Raw genomic sequence first — 17,286 nt, 5'->3', positions numbered from 1 at the left:
ATTCAAATGCTCTCAGGGGTAAATAATGCAAAGACAGTATTGCAAACTGAAAGGGAAAAGGGAAACTTAAAAAAAACAGATCTGCAGAGCATGTTACAAGCCAAGTTCTACCCCAAATGGACTCTCTGATGCATCAAAAGATTTGATTTTTGGGCAAAACATTTCCCACACTCTGAACAGTTGTAAGGCTTCTCTCCTGCGTGAACTCTCTGGTGTCTCACAAGGTGGGATTTTTGGCCAAAACGCTTCCCGTACCCAGTGCAACTGTAGGGTTTCTCCCCTGTGTGGGTCCTCTGGTGGTTTGCCAGGTTTGATTTGTCAGCAAAACCTTTCCCGCACTCCCCGCAGCCGTAGGGTTTCTCGCCCGAGTGGGTTCTCTGGCGTCCGCTGAGGTGAGCCTGTTGAAGAAAACCTTTCCCACACTCCAGGCAGGTATAGGGCTTCTCTCCCGTGTGGGTCCGCCAGTGTTTTGCAAGCTCCGACTGCTGTGGGAATCCTTTCCCGCACTCCAAGCACGTGTAGGGTTTCTCCCCGATGTGGATCCTGTGGTGAATCACAAGGGCCGAGCACTGGGCAAAAGATTTACCACACTCGGTGCATTTATAGGGCTTCTCTCCCGTGTGGACCCTCCGGTGGTTCACCAGGTCTGAGAGCTGAGGGAAAGATTTGCAGCACTCGGCGCATTTGTAGGGCTTCTCTCCCGTGTGGATTCTCCGGTGTATCACAAAAGCAGACTGCTGAGCGAAGCTTTTCCCACACTCCGGACATCCGTACGGTTTCTCTCCGGTGTGGAGCCTCTGATGGTTCACGAGGCAAGACTTGTAAGCGAAGCCTTTCCCGCACGCTGCGCACTCGTAGGGTTTCTCTGCCGTGTGGGCCCTCCGATGCACAACGAGTTTCGATTTGTAAACAAAACGTTTCCCACACTCCTGGCACCTATACGGTTTCTCTTCCGGGTGGGCTCTCCGATGGCTCTTGAGTTCTACCTCCCGGGGGAAACCCTTCCCACTCTCCAAGCAGTTGTAGGGTATCTCTCCTACGTGGATTCTCTGGTGTCTGGCGAGAGATGATTTCCGAGCAAACGGCCGGCTGCACTCCGGGCATGAATGCCTCTTCTCGGAGTCGCCTGAAAGGAGAAAAGAGCAAAAAACATAAGACGGGGATTCACTGCTGTTCCTTGTAAAAAGCAACCTCAGAAAACGGACAAGGCAAGGGTCGCCAACATGGTGCCCACGTGTGCCCGCCAGCACCTCCTATGGTGCCTGCTGAGTAAAGACCGCTTCAAAAATCCACATTAGCCTCTCCAATATTAAATGGGCCCCCTTGAGCAGGCCCACATTTTATCAGATGCCATGACTGGACACCCAGCCTCCCGCTTGTTCTGAACAGAACAGAAAAACAAAGAGTTTCCCCCTCATTGTTTTCATTATTAGCAGGGATGGAGGGAAACTGAGAGGAAAACGACAATTCAAAATGGAAATTTGGGTAAAGCTGGGAGTGGAGGGTTTATTGCACCAGAGCTCCAGATCTACCATAATCTCATGCCTGAATCCCACCCCCAAATAGTGGCTGTCTGGAAGTGCCCTGAAACTCAACCGGAATGTCAAACAGAGCATTGCAGGGGGTTGGACTAGATGACCCTTGGGTCCCTTCTAACTCTACCACTCTATGGTTTTATGATCAGTAAAAAGCACATTACGCCCATTGATGGGGCAGCTGATGGCAGAGCTTCCCTGTCCAGTTTCAAATTTCCCCTCTGTTCTTTTGTATGTGGCAACCATTTTGTCTCAAGGCATGCCCCCAGCGGCAGCCATTTTGTGACCACAGCATTCCAAATACACCCACCGGTGGTGCCTGTACTAAGAGATACAGAAAGGAGAAAAGAAAACCATATATAAACCATTAAGACCCCTTCAGACCTGGTACAATGATAAACAAGCCATTCCCTGCCATCCTTGGGTGGAGGGCTAAGGGTGGGCAAATGAGAAGGGGTAAAAAGGTTTGCCTTAGCTGAGGAGCAGGATCTGCCCATCTCTTGGTAAAAAAGAAGCCATCATGAGGTGGCAGACATTGCCAGGTGGGTCAGGGAGGAAGAGAAGGGGAAGGAAATAGTCCCATGAACCTCCTTGATCTTATCGGAGGAGCCGAGCCACTGCAAACAAATACAAAAGAAACGTACATTTTGGTGAGCATAGCATTTATTTGTTCATTATGGGGATACCTTGCCTTCTCTGCAGAAGACTCAGGACATGGTACATACTTTCCCCCCCACCTCTCAATTTTATCCTCACAACAACCCCGTGAGGCAGCTTAGGCAGTATGTGTGAATGCCCCAGAATCGCTCAGTAGCCTTCACAGCCGAGTGGGGATTTGAACCTGGAGCTCTATAGTAATTGCAATATTTTAACCCAGAAGTTGGAAAACTCTGGCCTCCAGGCCCCTGTCTCCAGCCAGCCCCCATGCGCTTCACCAGACTACACCCCCTCCATCATAAACCTGCCCCACATCCTCCTTGAGGGCCTTCGCCCCATGTATCCTCAAGCTATAATACCATGAAATCGCATCTAACACGGGGATTAGGCTCCGGACTCAGCGCCTAAGGCAAAAATTTCGTATAGTCAAAATTACCCTTGAAAATCCCTTAAACTGCCCATAAAGCACACTGTGGTACACACCTGTATATGATGAGGATGAAAGAATGAAGAGGACCGCTGTACACACTCGGGCGATTTGTCTTTCTGTTCCCCTGACATCACTGCTGAGGGGTCACAAGGGTCTGATGCCGATCCGGTAGAAAACGGTCCAGACTTGCGTGATGGAGAGTGAGTCACACACAAAGCGGCTGGCTCTGTGTCCGTTCGAGAAGTCGGTTGCGAGGGCTCCTCCGCTGCCGGTTGTTTTTTCGAGAACAACATGGCGACCGGCAACTGCTGCCGCTGCCTCTTCAGCTGCTCAAACATTTCTCGGTATGGCCTCAAAGCTTCGGCGATGCCACGTGTGACTTTGAGGCTCTGCTCCATGGAGGGATCGTATTCCGAAATCAAATCGTTCAAGTGCTTTGCCGCTTGAAACACCTCGGCAAACTTGGGAAGGTTCCAACTTGCCGGCTCTTCCTGCTCGTTGTCATCTTCTTCCTCTTCCGATTTTATCAGGTCCTCGGGCTCTTCGCTAGCCGACGTTCCTCTATGGCCCTCGATTAATTCTTCTATTTCTTCCTCAAGGATGTCGCTGAAGCCATCGCCGCCCAATTGCCTGGCCACCCGAACGATGTGTTCCACTTCGTGGTTAATGGTTGGGAAACCCCTGAAATCATTCACACATTTCTTCCACAGGTTTCGCCAACACGCGTTGACCGTTTCCGGCTCGATTGCATCCATGGCTTGTTTGACGTAAGTGATGCAATCGGCGATGTTGAAGGACTTCCAGCGCTCAGCCGCGTTGAGGCTGGGATCGGCATCCAGAGCGTTGCAGACCCGCGAGAACAAAAGACTCGTGTACTTGGCCTTGAAGCAGCGAACTACGCCTTGGTTGAGAGGCTGGATGACGGAGGAGGCGCTATGGGGCAGAAAGACAACTTCGACGTTGCTGTGCGCAAACCGGACTCCCTCGGGGTGGCCAGGAGCGTCGTCGACAATCAGCAACACCTTAAAGTCAATTCCTTTCTCTTCGAGGTACCGCTTGACCTCCGGAACAAAGCATTGGTGGAACCAATCCAGGAATATTGCTGCCGTCACCCAAGCCTTTTTGCTCGATTGCCAGAACACAGGCAGGAGGTGTTTGTCCTTGCCTTTTAGGGCACGAGGATTTGCAGACCCACAGAGCAGGCTGGGCTTTATTAAATGCCCGGCTGCGTTGCAACAAAACAACAACATCACGCGGTCTTGGGCCGCCTGTCTTTCTGCTTTCGAAATGTACGTGCGGCTGGGCATTTTCTTCCAGAAGAGCCCCGTCTCGCCAGCGTTGAAAACTTGTTCCGGGAGATATCCCTTTTCTTCTATCAGCTTCTTTAACTGTTTGGAGTAGGGTTTCGCTGCTTGTTTATTGGTGGGGGCAGCCTCGCCAGGGCTCTGCCCGTTTTTCAGGTTGAAGCGGTTCCTGAAGCTGTTGAGCCAACCTTGGCTGGCTTTGAACTCCTTCTCATCACAAGGCGAGGTAAGAGGCTTGAACAGCGCGTACAGGTCAAGAGCTTTTTCTCGCATCATGTTGCCGTCGACGGGAAGGCCTTGGCCGTTCATGTCTTCCAGCCACAGGTACAATGCCTTTTCCGCCTTCACCAAAGTCTGATCGCGAACTTGGCTCGTCACCTTAGCCGTTATGGGAGCGCCTGAGGCCACGGCTTGACGGATTTCTCTCTCTCGAACTTTAATGGCACGGATGCTGGATTCATTGCGGCCGTATACGCGGGCCACTTTGGAGACGGACATGCCGGTCCTCAATAAATCCAACACGGCCACTTTCTCCTCCAGCGTCGGAACAGATCGCTGCTTCTTGCGCTGCCCTCTGGGTGACCTGCAGGCAGCTAGCTTGCATTTAGGGGCCATGGGGTATGATGAATACTGTCCTTGAAGGACGGCGTGCTCGGCCAGGAAATCGCACTCGCGCTCACCCCAAGACGGCTCACTAGCTGGAACCGCCCACACTTGGCTCTGACAGTCGCCCACGCCTTGTTTCGACAGGTACATGGAGTTGAATTCGTGTGCGTTAAATGTGCTTATGACGTCGCTCCACTGTAATGCCTTTTGCTCGCCTGAATAGAGGACGGAAAGATGTCTTGTATGGAACGTAGATGGACGTCTGTTGGCCCGCCCACTTTTAACTTTGGCTCCACCCATTTTGTCCCTGGCCACACCCTCCACTGGCATGAGGCCCCCAGAAGGCTGCCACAAGGGAATATGGCCCTTCGCTAGAGGGTCTTCCCACTTGTGTTCCATGGGGCACCCCACAAATGCTCCACAGAGGCCTAGAATCCCTTTTAGGGACGGGGCAGAAATCCCATTCCGTTCCCATTTAAAGCCAAATTTATGCTTCCCGAGACAGTATGAGAACATAAGACGCAGCCACCCTTTGAAATGCACACTTGTCCAAATTTCATGATGTAGTTCTCCCACCGACGTTTAGAAAAAGGAATATATGAGGTAAACGTGGGCATAATAATCAATACGTTTGCGAAAATAGCATGCCAAAATGCAACACAGTGGCTTGCAAAAATGGGTACGTTGGTCAAAACGGCGGGCAAATTTGTGTCTTATTAGGAGAAATAATTTCCAAGAGGATTTTTTTTTAAAGAAACAAAATTGGCAGATTTGCTGCAGGAATGTGGAGAACGAAATTGAAGGTAAGAAAAATGAGAAGAGAAGCAAAATTGCTGTGTCCTCCCATTCCTAATCGCAGTAGATGTGGTCACACTCTCAGGGAGTTGGAGGGGGAAGGAGAGGAAATGAAACAGTTTCAGGCAACTGCTAATTGTTGAGGGTCGGGGGGCGGAATAACCAACTTATCCCAAGCCCCTTACCTGTGTGCGTGTTGGAGATCACGGTTTCATCCATCCCCTGAGAATCAGGCACCCACATGTCTTCCCCTTGCTCTAGCCGGGAGATGAGGTCAGGCTTGAGGGCTGGAAATCCTTCTTGGGAAAGAACGAGGGGGGAAATCAAGGTCACAATTGGCTGACTGGGTTTATATATATATGTGTGTGTTCGTGTGTGCGCGCATGCGCATAAACTTAACAAGACTAAGCCTATGTAACCATTTAATCTTTCATTTTGCCTGGCTGCAAATTTTAATTTTTATGCAATTCACTCTTTCCATTAAACAAAACAACAGCAGAAAAGGAAGCTTACACAGATGTACTATTTTCTCCCCTTTCTCCCTTCCTTTATTTCCTTTCATTACTTCTTTTCTTTTCTTCTTCTTTACTGAGGTTTAACTGCAAGTTATGCAAAGGGAGAGTTTATGCCAAGTCAACTTTGCTGATACAGTCTACGTATAAAAACTCTGTATACGCCTAAAGGTAAAGGGACCCCTGACCATTAGGTCCAGTCGTGGCGGTTGCGGTGCTCATCTCGCTTTATTGGCTGAGGGAGCCAGCGTACAGCTTCCGGGTCATGTGGCCAGCATGACTAAGCCGCTTCTGGCGAACCAGAGCAGCGCACGGAAATGCCGTTTACCTTCCTGTCGGAGCAGTACCTATTTATCTACTTGCACTTTGAGGTGCTTTCGAACTGCTAGGTTGGCAGGAGCAGGGACCGAGGAATGGGCGCTCACTCCGTTGCGGGGATTCGAACCGCCGACCTTCTGGTCGGCAAGTCCTAGGCTCTGTGGTTTAACCCACAGCGTGTCCCCTCTGTATATGCCTACTTGGCGCTTAATAAGAAAAAACCTCATACGCTCTTATAGGGGAGGCCCTTAGCTCAATGGAACAGCATCTGCTTTGCATGCAGAAGGTCACAGGTTCAATCCCCAACATCTCCAGTTAAGGCTGGGCGAGATCAGGGCCTCTGGAGAGCTGAAATATTGCCTGAAACACTGGAGAGCTTTTGCCAGACAACACTGAGCAAGGTGGACCCGTCATCTAACTCAGCGCAAGACAGCTTCCCATTTTCCTTTGCTTTCAGCCATCATTTCAGGATGAATGAATGTTTAGCCATAATTTCAGAATGAACGTTATTTCAGAAAAATAATTTAGAAAATGCATTTACATTCTTAGGCAGACCACAAGGATTACCCTATACACCAGTCTTCCCCAACCCGGTGCCCTTCAGATGGTTTGGACTATAGCTCTCATCAGTCCCAGCTAGCGTGGCGAATGGTCAGGGATGATGGAAGTTGTAGTCCAACGATATGGTAGGCCAAGGCTGCTCTACAACCTTGGTTACGCTTTCCATTTTAAGAGTTTATCAAGGCACTGCCACCTTCCTTACCCAGCGAGGACACATTCCCATAATTCTCCAGCATGACCTCTCGGTACAAGGCCCTTTGGACCGGGTTCAGCAGAGCCGCCTGCTCTTCCGTGAAATATATGGCCACGTCTTCAAAGGTCAACGGGCCCTGCAAGAACAAAGCAAAATCTGAGGAGCCCGAGGTGGCAGACACGCTTCCCCCTCTTCCCAATTCTTCCTCAAAACAACCCTGCGTGGTAGGTTAAATGGCTGAGACGCAAGGACTGGCACCAGGTCAGCCTGTGAGCTTCATGGCAACTTGAATTATTAAAGGTTCCCCCCCCCCCCCGAGAATCCGAGACCAGGAAGAAGAGTCGGTGGAAGAAGATTGGAAGAAATTTAAAGATTATTTACAGAAATATTGTAAAATTAATGTTAGAATGATGTTGGATAGAAATTAAGTGGTTTCCAGCTGTAATGCTTTAAGAGAATATGAAAAAAGGCTTATAAATGGGTAAAAGCTTAATGGCAAGGATTTGCTGAACTAATAAATCTAAGTGGAATACAAAAAAGGGAGGTACGAGGAGGTCCGGGGAAATAAGCTTAAGGAAAATAAGAAACGGAAAATTAATGTGTTTTAACTGTTTTTACTTTGTATTTTTCTTTTTCTTTTTCCATTTTTATTGTAATATGTTAAAAAATCTTAATAAATATCTTATAAAAAAATGAATTATTAAAGGTAAAGGTACCCCTGACCGTTAGGTCCAGTCGCGGACGACTCTGGATTTGCGTGTTCATCTCGCTCTATAGGCCGAGGGAGCCGATGTACAGCTTCTGGGTCATGTGGCCAGCATGACTAAGCCACTTCTGGCAAACCAGAGCAGCGCACGGAAACGCCGTTTACTTTCCCGCCGGAGCGGTACCTATTTATCTACTTGCATTATGACGTGCTTTCGAACTGCTAGGTTGGCAGGAGCAGGGACTGAGCAACGGGAGCTCACCCCGTCGCGGGGATTCGAACCGCCGACCTTCTGATCGGCAAGCCCTAGGCTCTGTGGTTTAGACCACAGCGCCACCCGCGTCCCTGGAGACACTTATTTTCCTCACAGATCAGCGGTTCCCAGAGTTTCCTGGGGTTGCTGGTTAAACCAGTCTGGGAAGTGCTGCTCTGGGAAGAGAACTGGGGTTTCCTTGCAGCTGTCTGCGTCCTTAACAAAGTAGAGTTCCCAGGATCCTTTGGGGAAGGCATAACAGTTTAAAGTGGTATGATTCAGCTTTAAATGCATAGTGCAGACGGTGCCCAAATTACGTGTGGCACATTCTACACTTAAAGGTAAAGGTAAAGGGACCCATGACTGTTAGGTTCAGTCACAGACAACTCTGGGGTTGCGGCGCTCATCTCGCTTTACTGGCCGAGGGAACCGGAGTACAGCTTCCGGGTCATGTGGCCAGCAGAGCAGTGCACGGAAACGCCGTTTACCTTCCTGCCAGAGCGGTACCTATTTATCTACTTGCACTCTGACATGCTTTTGAACTGCTAGGTTGGCAGGAGCAAGGACTGAGCAACGGGAGCTCACCCTGTTGCGGGGATTCGAACCGCCAACCTTCTGATCAGCAAGCCCAAGGCTCTGTGGTTTAGACCCCAGCGCCACGCTTGCATTCTACTCTTAGCTGACCATAAAAGTACTTTGCTTAGAAGGCACCCCCTGTAATTTTATACACCTTCCTCTCTTTCTTCCCTCCCCTCTTCTCTCTCCCAGCCTTTCCTGTTTTTGTTCAGCGCCAGCCCTACTGTCAAGCAGTGAGACAAGGTGCTTCAGTGGGCAGATGCCAAGGAGTCTTGGCAAGTCGTTGCAGGACAGAGCTGTGTGGCCCATTTAGCCTGCCCTGAACCATCCAAGCCCTTATTTTGCCCTCAGGAAAATACTGTCCCATCATCAGTGTTGAAGTCAGTCTGTGTAAGCATCATACATTTAAAGGCGCACTGCTTCCCCACAAGAACCCTGGGAGTGGGGCTGGGCGATATCTGGTTTTCAACACACATCACCAGCTGAACTTCGTGATATACCAATATATCACGATGACTTAAATCAGGATGGAACTGTGAAGAGTCAAACGGTAGGGCTGGGCGATCATCTGGTTTCCAACATTGTGACATATCAGCAGCTAAACATGTGCGATATAATCCTATATCACGATATATAATGACATCTGAAGGCAGCCCTGTTTAGGGAAGCTTTAATGTTTAATAGGTTATTGTATTTTAGTGTTTTGTTGGAAGCCGCCCAGAGTGGCTGGGGAAACCCAGCCAGGTGGGCGGGGCATAAATAAATAAATAAATTATTATTATTATTATTTCTGAAATAAGGATGGAGCTCTGCAGAGGCACTGGCCAGCTTCACGGTCTTCCCCATCCTCATCCAAAAATTTCCTACCTGAGCTGACTCCACCAGAGTATTTTCTCCTCTCCCTTCGGAAAAAGGGGGGGATCCAAGTTCAACTGAGGACGTCATTCGGTACTCTGAGGGATCTTAAAAAAAAAAAGATTTCTGTTATTTGCAGGTTAGGGGAACTGAGCTGCATTTTATGGATTAAGAATATGCAAGAATATGCCCCTTACTGGATCAGGCCATATCCTGTTCTCACAGCGGCTGACCTGGAAAACGCAATGGGAAGCCCACGAGCAGAACCTCAGTGCAACAGCCCTCTCTCCCTATTTGTGAAAACTGAATCTCTCAAAAAGTATTTTGCAAATTTCAAAGTGATATTTGATTTTGGGGCAAGGTGGGAGAGAGAATCAAAAGCCCAGTCCTCTACATTTTCATGAAAACAGTGAATTATGGATGTATTAAGTATGACTTAATCAGCTGCCACATTTATAAATGGTTCTGTAAGAACTGTATATTACAGTCTATTACAGCAATATACAACCATACATTGGAATTGGAAATTGGAAAAAAAGAATTCATACTTTCTTGTGGCACCTTAAAAACAGCTGGGTTTACAAGCTTTAAACAAAACAGAGCCGAGCAGTTTTATCCTGTTTCCACTTACTGTTTTTATTTAATCCACTCCACTTGGTTTATTTAAACCAGGCAGCCCCCAACTCGGCCCTCCAGAAGTTTTGGGACTACAACTCCCATTATCCCTAGCTAACAGGGCCAGTGGTCAGGGATGATGGGAACTGTAGTCCCAAAACATCTGGAGGGCCAAGTTCGGGGATGCCCGATTTAAACTAAGGACTTGTACATTGACCACTAATAATGAATCATGTGTTGCAGATATTCTTGCAAATTTATCGTGCTATTTTTGCGATGTACAAATGACATTCAGAGACTTGGTCTTTTCAGTTATACCGTTTATTATTCTTATGATCCTTGTTTATAAAATCCAATAAAAAGTTAAAAAAAAAAAAACCCAACCAGCTGGGTTTCTATGCCACCTCCAAATTTTGCGTGCACCTTGTTTTGCTGGAACAGATTAAAACATCTCCCTCTTTTCCAAGTTAAGGCCCAGCCAGATACGGACGGAGGAATGTCCTGGCTTGCTTTTCTGCCTTTTAAAAGCAGGCTGGTCTTCAGAAATCAGCAAGGGAAGCTTTCCACGCCGGGGAAATAAAACGCAGTCAACTTCCAGCAGCCCCAGCCTGCTGCTGCAGCAGGAGCACAGGAGCACAGGCTGATCGAAGAAGCTGGCAACCTGGGACAAGAGCTTGCAATTCTCCTCGCCCCCCCCATTCCTCCCCTTCCAGCTGCAACTCACCGGCGCCAGGACCCATCCAGAGCAGGCAGGACCCCCTTTGCATCTCCAGCGCTTCCCCGCTACCTGCCTTTGTGCTCCGAAGCTGGGCAAAGGCAAGGGAGGCAGCCCGCCAGCAGGAAAGACCAGGGCATGCTGGGAATTGTAGTCCCCGCGCCTCCCGGCCCCTTGGAAGGCAAGGGCTTCTGGGAATTGTAGTACGGCATGCGCATTGGTTTGGAATCAAAGCGCTATCTGATGATGATGATGGTGATTTTTAAACCAACAACTCTCTTTTTCTTTTTTGGGGAATTTTGCAAATGCTTGTTTGTTCTGCAATGTTTTTTTGTGCGAGGAATTGATATCTTAGTGTGTCAGCAACCATTTATCTGAAACTCTTTGCTTGCATTATTAGTGGTGTCAGCTTTTTAAATATAGTTTTTGTTTAAGTCAAAATAAAAAAAATTCCTTCCAGTAGCACCTTAAAGACCAAATAAGTTAGTTCTTGTTATGAGCTTTCGTGTGCATGCACACTTCTTTGTTTAAGGTAAAGGTAAAGGCACCCCTGACCGTTAGGTCCAGTCGTGGCCGACTCTGGGGTTGCGGCGCTCAACTCGCTTTATTGGCCGAGGGAGCCAGCATACATCTTCCGGGTCATGTGGCCAGCATGTGGCGAGCCAGAGCAGTGCAAGGAAACGCCGTTTACCTTCCCGCTGGAGCGGTACCTATTTATCTACTTGCAATTTGACATGCTTTCGAACTGCTAGGTTGGCAGGAGCTGGGACTGAGCAACGGGAGCTCACCCCGTTATGGGGATTCGAACCGCCGACCTTCTGATCGGCAGGCCCTAGGCTCTGTGGTTTAGACCACAGCGCCACCCGCATCCTAGTTTTTGTTTAGGCAAGCCTTAATCAGAAATGTAATTTCATTATGCCTTTTTGGTTCCGTTTAAAACAACAACAACCCTGTTTAACTGTTTTGATATTATTATTATTATTCATTTTTTATAATAATTCTTATTATAATCTTTTCTGTTTTACAATTTCAAATAAACATTTTGCAAACCTGGAAATATCCAATGACTTCCCTTCTTCTCTTTCAATGGTTCATTTTACATATCTTACATCCCTGCATATTTTACAATAATCATTCAAATCAATTTTCCACTATTATATCCATAAAGAATCATTTACTGTGTTGAATTTATCTTAATGCTGCTGTACACAACTGTTTTCCATATACTCAATAAACATTTTCCAGTCTTCTTTATGAATGTATGTTCTTATTGCTCTCTTGTTCTATAGATAATATTATTATTCTTTTAAGTCTGTTGGGTTTTTTTTGCTTCCCTCTTACAGATATTTTATGTAAACTGCCTAGAGACTTTTTCTTTCTGTCAATTAAGCGGTATTTAAATTTTGTTGAACAACCTAGATAATAAAAATATATAATATGATGTGTGTAATGAGCTGATCTGGTTGCCTGGAGGCCATAAAGGGCCAACAAATTAAGAACCTATGGATGTTGTTGTCAGCATCTGTCTGTCTTGAGAGACAATGGAGTGTCTCTCCATTGTCTGCTGCTGTGATTGCAGTGTAATAAAAAAAGTAAGGTCTTATAAATATAATAAATGTTCATAAATGTACCAACCAGGCACATACATGGGTGTGTGGACCACATGTCTGGAGCAGCACGGGAGGACCGTCCTGAAACAATTTTGAGTCCCAAACTGACCAAATGTTTCCTCTGCAAGGAGGGAGGGGGTGAGGGAACCTTCCCATTGTCTCAGGAAATGGGTAATCACCATCTCAAAGGAATGGGCAAACTACCAGGAAAGGCAAACAGATAAGGCAATATCAGAAAACCTGGCAGACAGGAAAGACAACAACATTCAAATTTCTGTTGTAGACCACCTTTTCTGTGATGTAGGTATGATGTTTGTGGGGGGTGGTCTTGGGTTACACCCCTTCTGTGATGTATGTATGATGTATGGATGGGTGGTCTTGAGCTCCAGGGCAGGGAATTTAAAATGTCTATATAAGGGCAAGCACACCTTTGTTCTGGGTCCTCCTCCGTCCTCCTGTATGTGAGGGAAGCACCCTGTTGCAACAGCTTTAATAAAGATCAGGCTTACTAGCTGCTTTGCTTCTCAATATTCTCTGGTTGGCCTCTGTTATTTTCTCCTACTGATAGGGAACCCACATTTTTATTGTTTATGGGACACAACCTAGCCAAAATGAAGCATCTTAATTAAAATGTTATGAATACCACAACTTACTAGGCACGTCTGTGTTTGTGTGTAATCAAAAGCATGGGAAGCAATCAAGGAGCATTCGCTGCTACTTGAGAAAACATTCAGCAAATGCAAAGACCTGGGGACATTAATAATAATAATAATAATAATAATAATAATAATTTATTATTTGTACCCCGCCCATCTGGCTGGGTTTCCCCAGCCACTCTGGGCGGCTTCCAACAAAGATGAAAGATACATAAAATGTCACATATTAAAAACTTCCCTGAACAGGGCTGTCTTCAGATGTCTTCTGAATGTCAGGTAGATGTTTATCGCTTTGACATCTGATGGGAGGGCGTTCCACAGGGCGGGCACCACTACCGAGAAGGCCCTCTGCCTTGTTCCCTGTAACTTGGCCTCTCGCAGTGAGGGAACCGCCAGAAGGCCCTCGGAGCTGGACCTCAGTGTCCGGGCAGAACGATGGGGGAGGAGACGCTCCTTCAGATATACTGGACCGAGGCCGTTTAGGGCTTTAAAGGTCAGCACCAACACTTTGAATTGTGCTCAGAAACGTACTGGGAGCCAATGTAGGTCTTTCAAGTCCGGTGTTATATGGTCTCGGCGGCCGCTCCCAGTCACCAGTCTAGCTGCCGCATTCTGGATTAGTTGTAGTTTTCGGGTCACCTTCAAAGGTAGCCCCACGTAGAGCGCATTGCAGTAGTCCAAGCGGGAGATAACCAGAGCATGTACCACTCTGGCGAGACAGTCTGCAGGCAAATAGGGTCTTAGCCTGCGTACCAGGTGGAGCTGGTAAACAGCTGCCCTGGATACAGATTTGACCTGTGCCTCCATGGACAGCTGTGAGTCCAAAATGACTCCCAGGCTGCGCACCTGGTCCTTCAGGGGCACAGTTACCCCATTCAGGACCAGGGAATCCTCCACACCTGCCCGCCTCCTGTCCCCCCAAAACAGTACAGTGGTGCCTCGCAAGACGAAATTAATTCGTTCCGCAAGTTTTTTCTTCTTGCGAGTTTTTCGTCTTGCGATGCACGGTTTCCCATAGGAATGCATTGAAAATCAATTAATGCGTTCCTATGGAAACCGACTTCAGACCAGGTCCGGGGACAATCTGTCCCCCGACCTCTTCTGAAGGCTGGGGGGGGGGCGAAAGTCTTTGCTCCCCCCCCCACGGCAGCATTTTAAAATCGCCCCGGACAGCGGAGGACTTCTCCGCTGTCCGGGGCGATTTAAAAGCCCTCCCGGGAAGGCAGCCAGGGGGGACAAAGATTTTCGCCCCCCGCCAGCCTTCCCCTCTTTTGAAGCAAGGGGCGGAGGGAAGAAGATCGCTTCTCCCCTTTGCTGCCCCTTGCTTCAAAAGGGGTCCGGGGAGAGAGAGGAAGGCGCACGCCTTTCCCTCTGTCCCCTCTTTTGAAGCAAGGGGCGGCAACGGGGAGAAGATCGCTTCTCCCCTTTGCCGCCCCTTGCTTCAAAAGGGGTCCGGGGGGGGAGAGAGAGGAAGGCGCGCGCCTTTCCCTCTGTCCCCTCTTTTGAAGCAAGGGGCGGCAACGGGGAGAAGATCGCTTCTCCCCTTTGCCGCCCCTTGCTTCAAAAGAGGTCCGGGGAGAAAGGGGAAGACGCCAGCATTTTAAAAAACCTCGGGACAGCGGGGGACTTCTCCGCTGTCCGGGGCTAATTTAAAATGCTGGCGGGCGGCAGCAAAGCCTTCGCTGCCGCCCGCCAGCATTTTAAAAAACCTTGGGACAAAGGAGAAGTCCCCCGCTGTCCCGGGGTTTTTTTAAATGCTGCTGGGCGGCAGCGCTGCCGCCCGGCAGCATTTTAAAATCGCCCCGGACAGCGGAGAAGTCCTCCGCTGTCCCGGGGTTTTTAAAAAACCTCTCCGCCCCCCGCCAGGCTTCGGAGCAGCCTTCTGAAGCCTGGCGGCGGGAGGAGGTCCGAGGACAGTGGGCAAGACGCCCTGTCCCGGAGATTTCCCTATGGGCTTTCGTCTTGCGAAGGAAGCCCATAGGGAAATTCGTTTTGCGAAGCGTCTCCAAAACGGAAAACCCTTTCGTCTAGCGGGTTTTCCGTCTTGCAAGGCGTTCGTCTTGCGGGGTACCACTGTACTTCTGTCTTGTCAGGATTCAACCTCAATCTGTTAGCCGCCATCCATCCTCCAACCGCTTCCAGACACTCACACAGGACCTTCACCACCTTCACTGGTTCTGATTTAAAGGAGAGGTAGAGCTGGGTATCATCCGCATACTGATGAACACCCAGCCCAAACCTCCTGATGATCTCTCCCAGTGGCTGCATGTAAATGTTGAAAAGCATGGGGGAGAGGACAGAACCCTGAGGCACCCCACAAGTGAGAGCCCAGGGGTCTGAACACTTATCCCCCACCACCACTTTCTGAACACGGCCCAGGAGGAAGGAGCGGAACCACTGTATGACAGTGCCCCCAGCTCCCAGCCCCTCAAGACGGTCCAGAAGGATGTTATGGTCGATGGTATCAAACGCCGCTGAGAGATCCAGCAGAACTAGGAAACAGCATCTCTCCTTTGTCCCTAGCCCGCCGGAGATCATCAACCAGTACGACCAAGGCAGTTTCAGTCCCATGATGAGGCCTGAATCCCGACTGGAAGGGATCCAAATGGTCCGCTTCTTCCAGGCGTGCCTGGAGTTGTTCAGCAACCACTCGCTCAATTACCTTGCCCAAGAATGGAAGATTTGAGACTGGGCGATAATTGGCCACCGTGGCCGCATCTAAAGATGTTTTTTTAAGAAGTGGTTTAATAACCGCCTCTTTCAGCGGGTCTGGGAAGGCTCCCTCACGGAGGGAAGCATTCACCACCCCACGAAGCCCATCGCCCAGTCCTTCCCGGCTAGCTTTTATAAGCCAGGATGGGCAAGGATCCAGGAGACAGGTGGTTGGCTTCACTCATCCAAGCAGCCTGTCCACATCCTCGAAGGTAACAGATTGGAATTGATCCCACACAACTTGACTAGACAGGACGCTAGCACTCTCCCGCCCTGGCCCTGCTCCCACGGTGGAGTCTACTTCTTCCCGAATCTGAGCGATTTTATCTGCAAAAAACTTTGCAAAATCATTGCAGGAGATCATGTGGCCTGTACTGGGCCCCGATGTCGCAGGTGGTTCCGCTAAATTGTGAACCACCTGAAAAAGTCTCCTGCTGCTGTTTTCTGCAGATGCAATAGAGGCAGCGAAGAAAGTCTTCTTCGCCGTCGCTATCGCCACTTGGTAGGCTCGACGTTGAGCTGTAACCTGTGTCCGGTAAGATTCGGAATGAGTTATCGGCCACCGGCGCTCTAGCCGTCTCAACGATTGTTTCATTGCCCTCAGATCCGTGGAAAACCACGGGGCTGTCCAGGCTCCATGCAATCGGAGAGGGCACTTCGGAGCCAAACAGTCAATAGCCCTGGTTAACTCCACATTCCAGCGGGCCACCAGGGAATCGGCTGAAAGGCCATCAACATGGGATAAAGCATCCCCTACCACTCTCTGGAAACCATTTGGATCCATTAAGTGGCGGGGGCGGACCATCCGAATTGGTCCCACCTCCCTGCAGAGGGGATGGGTCGCAGAGAAGTCCAGATGCACCAGGAAGTGACCTGACTATGGCACTTCTTTCGTTTCGCTTTTACTTAGTGTCAGATCACCAACATCCATAGAGGTAAACACCAGGTCCAAGGCATGTCCACGGCTATGGGTTGGGCCAGACTTATTCAGGGACAGCCCCATGGAGGCCATGCTTTCCACGAAGTCCTGAGCGGCCCCTTGTAACGTCGTGTCGGCATGGATGTTAAAATCCCCTAGGACAACCAAGCTAGGTGTCTCCAGGAGAACATCCGCCACAACCTGAAGCAGCTCGGGCAGGGAATCCTTGGTGCAGCGGGGAGGTCGGTACACCAGTAGGAATCCTGTACTGCCCCTATTGCGCAACTTCCAGAACATGCACTCGGAAAACTGGGTCTTCCCAATAGGATGCCTGGTGCAAACTAATGACTTCCTAAAAATCACTGCAACCCCCCCTCCCCGCCCACATGACCTGGGTTGCTGTGCGTAAGAGAAACCTGGTGGACAAGCAGCGGCAAGGACAGGCCCATCTGCTTCATCCAACCAAGTCTCTGTTACACATGCCAGGTCCAGTCCTCCATCCATGATCAAGTCATGGATGGCAGTAGTCTTATGAATCATTGACCTGGCATTGCACAGCAACACTTTCAGGTCATGTGGGTATCCCTTGCTGATTCTAGTATCCATCCGGTCAGGATCAGACCCGGAGGCAGGGATAGTCCTCAGACAACGACTAAACCTGCCTCCTCTGTAATGACGTGGTCTGGTCTTAGCGTAACTCCTCCTCCTACCCGTGATCACCGAGATCGGTTATCCCAGTGCATCCCCTCCTGTGGAAC

At 49.2% G+C, this 17,286-nt stretch overlaps 1 protein-coding gene across 3 annotated transcripts; it reads right to left on the bottom strand.

Moving 5' to 3' along the window:
- Positions 1–887: 887 nt before the first annotated feature.
- On the bottom strand, positions 888–11,102 carry LOC308469383 (tigger transposable element-derived protein 1-like). 3 transcript variants are annotated; one of them, XM_080991743.1, is made up of 7 exons: positions 10,641–11,102; positions 9,314–9,408; positions 6,921–7,047; positions 5,513–5,623; positions 2,676–4,747; positions 2,006–2,152; positions 1,028–1,126 (listed from the first exon to the last, which is right to left on the bottom strand). In XM_080991743.1, exons 1-6 carry the CDS (start codon positions 10,681–10,683, stop codon positions 2,054–2,056), a joined length of 2,547 nt encoding a protein of 848 aa, XP_080847869.1. In that variant the 5' UTR covers positions 10,684–11,102; the 3' UTR covers positions 1,028–1,126; positions 2,006–2,053. The 3 variants fall into 3 exon arrangements, with proteins under 3 accessions (XP_080847870.1, XP_080847869.1, XP_080847868.1); XM_080991742.1 differs by having other exon boundaries at positions 5,513–5,626; positions 10,641–11,101; XM_080991744.1 differs by lacking the exon at positions 2,006–2,152 and having other exon boundaries at positions 888–1,126; positions 5,513–5,626; positions 10,641–11,099.
- Between the last annotated feature and the right edge of the window lie 6,184 nt (positions 11,103–17,286).

This window comes from Podarcis pityusensis, assembly GCF_964106645.2.
Source record: "Podarcis pityusensis genome assembly, chromosome: 2".
NCBI lineage: Eukaryota > Metazoa > Chordata > Lepidosauria > Squamata > Lacertidae > Podarcis > Podarcis pityusensis.
Note: the sequence above shows the minus strand (reverse complement) of the source record. Positions and strands in the feature narration are given on the sequence as shown.

Excerpts from the sequence above, each read along its gene's own strand:
- LOC308469383 (XM_080991742.1), bottom strand. The coding sequence starts at position 10,683 with ATGCAAAGGGGGTCCTGCCTGCTCTGGATGGGTCCTGGCGCCG. Across the intron at positions 4,748-5,512 it reads GATCTCCAACACGCACACAG|GCGAGCAAAAGGCATTACAG; the intron begins GTAAGGGGCTTG and ends TCCTCTATTCAG. Across the intron at positions 2,153-2,675 it reads TTCATCCTCATCATATACAG|TGGCTCGGCTCCTCCGATAA; the intron begins GTGTGTACCACA and ends ATTTGTTTGCAG.